General features: G+C 48.3%; 1 protein-coding gene across 1 annotated transcript in view; it reads right to left on the bottom strand.

Annotated features, from left to right (window-relative positions):
- Window positions 1-424: 424 nt before the first annotated feature.
- TFCP2L1 (transcription factor CP2 like 1) overlaps window positions 425-10,265 on the bottom strand; it is a gene marked incomplete at both ends in the record, with an annotated part of 49,890 nt that continues 40,049 nt past the window's right edge. Inside the window, 4 exons of the mRNA XM_080918187.1 lie at window positions 425-471; window positions 2,494-2,545; window positions 8,172-8,314; window positions 8,946-9,049. Of these exons, the coding sequence (XP_080774313.1) occupies window positions 425-471; window positions 2,494-2,545; window positions 8,172-8,314; window positions 8,946-9,049 (346 nt within the window). The remainder of the gene's footprint in view (window positions 472-2,493; window positions 2,546-8,171; window positions 8,315-8,945; window positions 9,050-10,265) is intronic.

The following is a 10,265-nucleotide window of genomic DNA, read 5'->3' as shown; positions in this document are numbered from 1 at the left end:
CAGGAGAGACAAGTACCAGGGTCCTGAGAAGGAGGAGAGCTGCATGTAGTGTCCCTCCAAGGTTGGCAGAGCTAGCCATGAAGCCAGTGACTCGAGAAGGAGGTACAAAAACAGGGTGAGGTAAGAGGGTAGTCAGGAAAGACCAATACATCGAAGGAGGGGGTCTTCATCTGCCGGGCTCAGGGTTTAAGAGATCCATGTACCCACTATCTGCCTGGGAAACAGAACAAGAAACTGTTAAAAAGCTAAAAGCCAAGAAGAAAGAAGGGAACCCCGGGCTTTGTGTCCATGGTCGTCTGTAGCTTTCCTGGTCTGGGCAGAGTTATTCCCAGTCTGAGCTTGTCAGGTGAGACACTGGCTGACAGTGGTGTGCCTTCTACAGCCAGAGATCCATGGGGCGGGGAACAGGCACAGACACTGCTGCTCAGAGTCCACACTTCAGGATGATGTGGTAGCCGTCATTGCTTTCTGCTGCAAGAGAAATACTGGGCATGAGCGTGTGTCACAGAAGAGGGGTCCAGTGTGATTTGGGTGTCCCAAAAGGCATGTGTTAAGACAGAGGCAAAAATCACTCAAATAACTTCATAGTCTGTTTACAGAAGCAGGGATTTCTACATAGGCTTTGGCATCTGTCTTATTTATCTTATGTAACTTGTATGTGCATGTGTGCATTTGTGCATGTGTGTGTATATGTGTGTGTGTGTGTGTGTGTGTGTGTGTATGTGTGTGTACATACTTGTGCAGAGTCCAAAAGACAATGTCAGGTTATCATTCCTTAGGAGCTGTGCCCCTTGTCTTTTGGGACAGGGTCTCTCTCACTTGGTCTGGAGCTCACCAAGTAAGCTAGGCGAGCTGGTCAGTGAGCCGGTCTCTGTCTCACCAGGCTAGGATGGATTACCAATGCCCAGCTTTAAAACAAACCAAAACAGCAATAACAAAGCCTGGATCCTGGAGACTGAGCTGGGGGCTTCATGCTCGCCTGGCAAGACTATACTGATCTTCCCAGGCACTCTGGCTTTTACAGTGAACCCCTTCATCATAGCCCTAGGCCCACAGAGGCTTTAGGCAAACTATGGCTTTCTGCAATGCTATGATTCAGGCTCAGAGGCCTATAAGATCCATTGCTTGTGTCATATTTAGGATCTTAAGGCCCATGTTGTTTAGCTACCAGCTTATGCTAGTGAATAATGAAGGGACCTTTAAGGGATAGAGCCTAGTGGGAAAAGGAAACATTGAGCCTTAGCTCCTCCTCTTCCACTTGCTGGCTGTCTTGAAGGGAGCAGAGGAGCTCACCACACACACAGCATCACATGCTGCCTTTCCACTGGGCCAAATGCAACAGGGATAACTGGCCATGGCTGAAACCCCCAAAACTGAACCCAAACAACCAACCTCACACCTAGGTCCCCAGAACAGGGCAGCGGGTGGTCTTAGAACAGTCTGGATCCAGTCTCCTGCTCTTAAAGACTTATTTTATCATTAATTGTGTGTCTGTGTCTATATGTCTAGGTGAAGATGAATGAAGTGAATACAGAAACCAGAAAAGAACGTTGGATCCCCTGAAACTATAGCTATAAGTGGTTGTGAACCACCAGACATGGGTACTGGGAACCAAACTTGGGGGCTCCAGTCTTAGTCAGGGTTTCTATTCCTGCACAAACACCATAACCAAGAAGCAAGTTGGGGAGGAAAGGGTTTATTCAGCGTACTCTTCCACATTGCTGTTCATCACCAAAGGAAGTCAGGACTGGAACTCAAGCAGGTCAGAAAGAAGAAGCGATGCAGAGGCCGTGGAGGGATGTTACTTACTGGCTTGCTTCCCCTGGCTTGCTCAGCTTGCTTTCAATGGTCTGGGCCCCCCCACCCCGATCACCTTACATCTGGACCTCATGGAGGCATTTCCTCAAGGGAGGCTCTGTGATAACTCCAGCTTGTGTCAAGTTGACACAAAATCAGCCAGTATACTCTGTAAGAGCAATTTGTGCTCTCATCCACTGAGCCTCCTCTCCAGCCCAGTCTTCCGTTCTGATAAAACCTACCCTCCCAGACCCAAGAAAGCCACAGTGGATGTTTCTCCGCCTTGTGTGAATAAACAGCTTCTGGTACATAGGCTCACTCATAGGCAGAGCGTAGGTAGGGTTCTGGCATTCTCCAGACCTTGGCTCAGACGGATTCTCCAAGGCTCACACTGCCCAACATGGTAGTCCTTACTTGGGATTCCTGGAGACCTTATACAAAAGCTCAAACCCAAGTTCACAGAGAACAAATGACCAGGCCAGGCTTGCAGCGTCTCTGAAGATGTCATTCATTCTGGCTTGGCTAGGACTAGGTATGAGAAAACTGAGTTTTCTTCGCTCTCAAAGGCTGTGCCAAGTTCAGCATCTTCCGGAGGAAATGTATACTGGCAGATCCCACCTGCCAACCATCAACCATGACACCAAGGGGCACAGAAAAACACATCAATTATTAGGAAGGCAGGAAGGAGAGAGTTACCTTTTAATGTGCTGAGGATAAAACAAGACTCATCTTGGAAATTCTGAACCATCTGAAAGGCAAAAGCAAGACATAATCTTCTCAATAACATGTTCATATCATCAAAAGGTTCGACACAGGGTTGGAGAGACAGCCCGGTCACTTAAGTGACTGCTGTGTGAGCGTGCAGGAGGCACCAGAGAGACACTATTCAGGGAGACTTCCATATGCACAAAATAAAAGTTAGTGAAAGATAATAGGCGGGCAGTGGTGGCACATGCCTTTAATGCCAGTGCCCAGGAAGTAGAGGCAGGTGGATTTCCCGGAGTTCAAGACCAGCCTAGCATATAAAGTGAGTTCCAGGACAGTCAGTGCTCTGCTACATAGAGAAACTGTCTCCAAAAAAGTAAAACATAGAACATTTATTTATGTGTCAGATCACCTAAGTCTTTACTAGACTCTAAATTAAAGGAAGGTTTATGCTACCACAAAAAAAAAAAAAAAAAAAAAAAAAGATTTTTAAGAAACTGAACACAAAACCAGGCATGGTGGTATACACTTCTAATTCTAACATGCAGGAAGCGGAGGCAGATGAATCTCTTGTGAGTTTGAGGCCAGCCTGGCCTACAGAGAGCTCGCTCCAGATCCGCTGGGTTATTACATCGTGAGACTCTGTCCCAGAAACAAACAACAAAATCAAGCACAGTCAACCCCACTCTGGTCAATGACAAAACACATATACAGTTGGTGGAACTGAAATTTCTCATGGCTCAGTGCACCGTCATCCCTTTGGCACAGTCACACAATTACTCATGTCTGTGGTGAAGTCGCTAACCACTACTCTCTGGCCAGTGTGGTACAGATGACCACTTGGTAGTGACCCTAAATGGCTCTACTATAATTTACACATTAGACACATCATCCTCTATGCTACTGTTTGAGAATGTCCCCTCACACCAGTCCACTGATGGGGACTGTACCATCCAGGTTTGAGTGCCTGTAAGCTGGTGCTTCCACAGTGATGTCCTCACCTAGCAATGGCATCTCACTGTTCACATGACTGCAACATGTTTCTAAAACAATTGTGCCCGAAAGCAATGCAAATGTCCTCCCTGGGCTAATGTCTTTGAACCTTTGGTACCAGTGGTACCCACTTGGGAAAGTTGTGGAACCCTTGTGAGGCAGAGCTTTGTTAGGGGGGGGGGGGCAATGAATGGGTCTTGAGTGCTTATGGCTAGACACTGTTGCTTCCTGATGGCCCAGCAGCCTCCCCAGCTCCTGCTGCTGTACTTTCCCCACACCAATGGATCACAATAACCCCTCCTTCCCTGGCACTGCTTCTCAGCAGGTCTTTTGCTACAGCAACAGGAATTAACTAACAGCGATTAATAGATGTGTGTGTCAGTGACTTTATAGGGACCAAACAGAAAGGAGCTACTACTCCCACGTGATCAGGAAACTCAACTTATAATAGCCACTTCTCCTAAGCTATGATTTTCAAACACTGACCACAAGACAATCTTTCTGGCTCCATGGCCCCATCTGTAAAATGGGGCATCCTGATGGTAAAAACGTAAGTGGGGTATACAATGGGAACTAGCACCTCTGCAGGGCGATAAATCTCTAGAAAACGTCATGTTCTGGATGGAGGTCACCCCTCAAGCTTTCCTGAAAGGCATGTGACCTAGACAAACCCGTTTACATGTGCACCCTCAAACATTGAGGGTAACATTGTGATCACATAAAGCTTGTACCATCTTTGGCATTCTCAGTAGCAGAAGCCTGGGCTCTAACCAACCAGGATCTAACCATTCAGAGGTACAGTAGCCCTCAGCTGCACATGATCACATATTTATTTGTGAATCAAAACATACGATGAAGTGAAAAGCAGGAGCAAGGAGGGAATGCATACATGGCTGGTCCACATCTACAACACGCTAATTTGTAACATGCTTGCTTTGCAGGCATGAAGAGCCAGAAGAGCCAAGTTTGATCCTCAGAACTCGGGCTAAAAACCAAACAGGCTAAATAGGCCCGGTACCCTGTCTTGTAACCCCGGTGCTGGGCACGTGGAGACATGAAGATTGCCGAGGCTCCCTGAACAGCCATCAGTCTACTTGGCCAGCTCTAGGACATGAAGAGACCCCATCTTAAAAGCCACGGTGGGTAGACCCTGAGGAACACAGGGAACAATGGCCCAGGCTATCCTATAGTCTCCATAAGCACAAATCTGTGTACTGCCTCCACCCCTAAGCATGTTAGGGAGAGAAGAGGGAATGATTAATATAAAATACACAGACAGGCAAGGGCTGAAGATGATACCAACCTACAAAGGGGCTTATAACCATCATGGTCTGTGCCCCGGGTGCAGGCTTAAATACTTGTTAAAATGTGCAAGTCAGGGCATCGAGGTGACTCAGCAAGTCAAAGCACTTGTCGTGTGAGCCTTGTAGACCCAGGTTTCATTCACAAAACCCACTCACACATAATGTCCTGTGATTTCAAAACATACACTGTAGCACACACATATCTGTGCACACAAACACATATATACATACACACACACACACACACACACAAGTCAAGTTTTAAAAACAACATGTACATTAGTTTTACAGAATCTTTGCATGCTATATTTCACAATACACATCCAGAAACAGTTACAAATAGAAACATATACATACACATGCATGTCAAAAATCAGCAGGGTAGCAAATCTCTTTCCTATTTGAAAAAAAAGAAAGAACCCACACTTTATTGCCTGCTCTGCCTCAAATCTTACAAACGCACCCACCTGTCGACCCTGACCCTCCCCGCAGGGCCTAATGGTGCATGAAGTACATTTATTCTATACCTCAGCCTGCTCCAGCTCGGACTCTTGGCCGCCCAGCCACTTGGGCATGAAAAGCCCTAAGCAGGGGCCCACAAGGGCTTAATCAGTAACTCCCTTGTTTAATTGAGTGCCCTTGCACCCCAGGGGCCGGCTCCTTGCTGGCCAGGCTGCCTCCAGCACTCTGAGTAATTCAGAGCTGAAGGTTTCCAAATTGATTGGGGTTGAGTGGGAAGGAGACTTGGGGAATGAGAATGGCCTACTTAGCCAGGGTGGCGTTTGAGGTCTGCTCTCTGCTTCGCTTGCTTAACTGCCCGCTGTTGAGGGCACAGGGCAAGTGGGGGAGGGCCTTCCTTCCTCATGGACCTGGGAAGTTGCAAGAAACAGTCATGGTTTTTGTCTTCTCAAAAAGAGATCCTTGGGGGTCTGAGGATGTGGCTTCAGTGCTTGCTTAGTTAGTGTACGAAGTTCTAGAGTCTGTCTCTAGCACAGCATAGAGCAGGTATAGTACAGAACAGGGTTGGAATCCCAGCCCTGGGGGTTGGGGGGGGGGGGAGAACCAGAAAGTCAAGGTTATCCTTAGCTACACAGTTAGTTCGAGGCTAGCCTGGGCAAAGCCCATCAGAGTGGTCTACCACTCTGGCTCTTTCACCCCCCTAGCCTCTCTTAGTCAGCCTAGAGGCAGGCACTTCCGATTTCATTATCATTTTCTGTGAAGTGGGAGCAAAGAGTAGCCACTTTAAGCTAGACCTGTGGTACAGGCTGTACTTCCAATACTCACAAGGCAGGATGACTGTAGCAAGATTAAGGCTAACCTGGTCTACATAGTGAGTTCTGGGCCAGTCAGGGTTTTACATTGAAGCCCTGCCACAAAACAAACCAGAACAGAATAAGGACGTGTGGCTTCATTTGAGCTGGGCTTGTTGCATACTCCTGTAACCCTGGTGCTCGGGAGACAGAGGCAAGTAGAGACTACAGCAAGGTCAAGGCCAGCCTGGTCTACAGTTTTCAGGTTTCATAGGAGATTGTTATAAAATCAACCAAACAAACAAAACCATAGCTCCCATTTCTCAAGAGGTTGGATCTCCTACTGGCTCAGCTCTCCAAAAATTGGGTCATCTGGCTTTCTACCTTAACTTCATCCCACATCAGCTGTAGCATTTCTGGGCAACTACTCAGTATCTTCGTGCCTCAGTTTCCTATGCATGACATGGGATGCTAGCAGACATACGTGTGTGTGTGTATGTATACATATATATATGAATATCATATACATATTATTTAATATACATGTGCAATATATACATATATGTGTAAGCAGGAGTAGCAGCCAGGACACAGTGACTATGTGACTACAGTTTGGATATGGAGTGTCTCTCAAAGGCCCGGTGATGAACCTTTGGTCTTGACCTCTGATGCTACTGAGATGTGGAACCTTTAAGAGGTTGGGCCCAGCAACAAGAAGTTAGGTCACCAAGGTTAGTAGTGAAGGGGACACTGGGACCTTAGTGCCCCACTCCCTTGCTTCTTGGCCATAGTGAGAACAATCTGTTCATGGGCTCTCCTACCATGGTGGTTTCTATCTCTCCAGCACTGATTACCCCAGGCTTTACTACTATGTCAGCTTGTGACATGGGCTCAGGACACTGAGACCAGATGTTCATATGTTCACTTACTGAGCGAAGGTGCTTTCCTGAGTCTCCCAGACTGAACCTTTCTTCTCAAGTTCACAATCCCAGATATCTGTTACAGTGCCAGAACACTGACCAACACAACCTCAAACACACAGTTCTGTCAGTGGAAGGAAGATCCAGGACAGAACAAGCTTAGGATCACCTGTTCCATCACAGGCAAGGGATGCTTCGTGTGGAAGGCTCAACACACCACTCCTCACAGAGCTGGAGCAAGGTTCTGTCATGTTCTGGATCCTCAGCTCGCAACCATTTCCACTTTCCACGGGACACAAACTCAGCGGCACACACCATCACTCAGGGAAGCCTTGCTAATGTCTCCCACAGGCCACAGCAGCCCCTCATTTAACTACTGGCCTCTCAGGATATGATTCCTACTCTATAGGTAGCACATTCTTCAGGCTGCATGTGCCTCAAGAGCACCCAGCCAAGGGCACTTGAAGAAGTCCTATCTTCGTCGCAGCAGCTATGACTACCTACGAGAGACGCTCAAGATGGAGCCATGGAGATGGCCAAGCTGAGTAAAGGTGCTTGCCCCAAGTCTGACCCCTCAGTCCCACATGGAGGAAGGACAGACTGACTCCTCCAAGCTGTTCTCTCATCTCTGTGTGTGCATTAGTCCCCTTGGACCCACTCACCTCCCTGGCACCCCATGCAATTAAATAAACAAATAAATTAAAATGTCTTCAATTATAAGGCTTGTTGCCAGTCCCTTAAAGAGGGAGGGAGGGAATGAGGGGGGTTCTTGGCCCTCACATAGAACTCCAGCTGATTCTGCACACCTCCCCACCCTCCAAGTTTAAAGTAACTGATTTGGAAGATAAACTGAAAGAGAGACGCCATCTCTGCAGCTATGGGGATAAACTTTCGGTGACACGGCCGTTGGGGGGTCACCTATGCTCCTGTTAGTAAACCCCAAAATTAACCAGTTCTGGGATTGTGACTTAAGCCTGTTGTTTAAAACCCTAAGAAGAGATTTGTTCATAGTTTTCCAGGAAAAGTCACACAGAGTGACTCGGCAGCCATGAGATCCACGTGGTAAGAACTTCCTTTGCACCACAGGTAGCCAGTAGGGTTTCTGCTTCAAGCAGGCAACACACATAGAGAGACCCCCTGACCCGGTAGAGGACGCTCCTGAGGGGGATCTGGGGTTCTTCCTGAGGGCCAGGTCTGCTCACCTCGTTGCTTACTACCACATGGATGCCAGCAGGACCCTGTCGATAGACCCGGTGGATGTGCTGTGGGGGGATGCTGTACAGGCTAGCGATCTTCTCAGTCAATTCCACGGTAGTCAGCTCTTCCAGGAAGATGGCATGGTATACTGTTGGGGGAGGAGCAAGTGCCTTCGTTTAAAGGGCCAATAAATTAAGAAGAACCTGTCTATGTGTTGTTTCCACCCATTCTGAGAAGCCAACAGCTTGCAGGGAAGGATGCTCATGCCCCGAGCCATGGGTGCCCGTCTCAAGCTAAGGCTGGTAAAGCCTACAAACAGGTAAACATAGGTTAGCTGTTTTCATCTCTCTTGGGCACATATGTTGATTCCTAGGCCTCGTGGGCCCCTAGCTGGGGGAAGAGAAGGACCCTAAGGAGACCTGGAATTCAGATGTGGTGCCTGGTGTGCACCCTGCACGGTGGAAGGGGAAGCGCTAAGCCACCTATCCAGGGATTAGGCAGTGGCTGCAGGTGGCAGAAAGATAAAGACAACGGCACCAGTATCCATTACTCTTTGCTTCCTCACTTTGGATTCAGTGTGAGCATCTGCATCAGGCTCCTGCTGCCGTGCCTTCCCTGCCGTGATGGACTGCATCAGACTGAGTGGTGAGAAACCCCTCCTTCCTATGTTGCTGTTGTGGTGTTGGGGATTTTGTTACAGCATCGAGAAAAGTAACTGAATCACTAAGAACAGGAATTGAGCAAGTTCAAGAGCCAGGCTTGGGCTCTATTACACTCACCACACAGGCTGCTGTCCCCACTGTCATCCTGCTTCTGGGGCAGGGGTAGTTGGTTCTGCTCCAGCTCCTGACAGACATAGATGGTCATCTTTGGCCTCACATTCCTTGCAGAGAGAGAAGGGGGAGGGAGGGTGGGAAGGGAGAGAGAGAGAGAGAGAGAGAGAATAATTAGCCAATATGATGGGCTGTTGCTCTAGAATATTCTAGAATATTCCAAACCCTAGAGCAGACTCTGCAGTATAAAAGGGATTTGAGGAAGAAGCAGGTGGTAGGGATACAGGATGCTTTTTATGGACAGGTTCCCAGGGATAGAATCCAGTCCTGATGGATCTTCACGGTGTCACAGAGGATGTTCTGGAAGAGGTAGGGTAGACTCTTCCCAACCTGCCAACCTGAGGCTCTTCTCAAGAGGATTTCAAGAGTTGGTATGATGGTTTGGTGTGTGGGATGTAGTGGTAGAAAATACTGCAGCATGTGTGCAGCCCTGGGTTCCGTTCCCATCAAGGGAGAGAAAAGAGACACAGAAAGAACTTGGCATCGTATTCATCACACAAGGCTTCTCTCCCTGATTCCACATACAGGGAAACTGAGGTTCAGAGGGGCAATGGCTTTTGTCTGTTTGTTTGCACAGCTCCTATGAGACAGACCTGGGGTTCACCCTCCACCGACCGTACGTCTCCTGCTGTCCTGGGGCTCAGGAGCAGATCAACAACAGAGCACGCGCTCGGCACACGCTCTGGGTTCTAGTCTCAGCACCAGAGAGAATGAAAAGTACAAAACTCACTCCGAGATTTCTGGGCTGTCATAGAATACTCCATTCCCATGGTACTGAAGAGTTCTATCAGACAGCATTGTCCTGAAAGCTGCACTGTGATTTTCAAGGCCATGCCGAGACCCTGGAGAGTCAGAGCCCTCAGCCTGGACCTGCAAGTGTCCAGAGTCTGGGCTACTGACTAAAGGCCAAGATCCACATGCGCGGGTCCAGTGGAGAAGAGGGAGACTGAGACGGTTAATATTAATTGATGATCTAGAATCACCGAGGAGACAAACTTCTGTGAGGGAGGGAGTTTCTAGACGTGGTTACTGAATGAAAAGGCCCACCAGAGATGCAGGCAGTGCTGTCTCATGAACTGGGCTCTCGTACTGCACATGGAGAAAGAACTAATCCGAATCTCCAGCGTTCTGCTCTTTCTGCTTCTCTGTCTGTGGGACTTAAAGACACAACATGTCCAGACACCTCCCACTAGTACAGCCATGACTTCCTTATCATGATGAGGTACCGTGGAGAGCGGAGGACACGTGACATGTGTGCTGTGGACA

This window comes from Micromys minutus (genome assembly GCF_963924665.1).
Source record: "Micromys minutus genome assembly, chromosome: 6".
In the NCBI taxonomy this organism is placed as follows: Eukaryota; Metazoa; Chordata; class Mammalia; order Rodentia; family Muridae; genus Micromys; species Micromys minutus.
The sequence above is the reverse complement of the archived record's forward strand: the minus strand, read 5'-3'. Positions and strand labels throughout refer to the sequence as shown.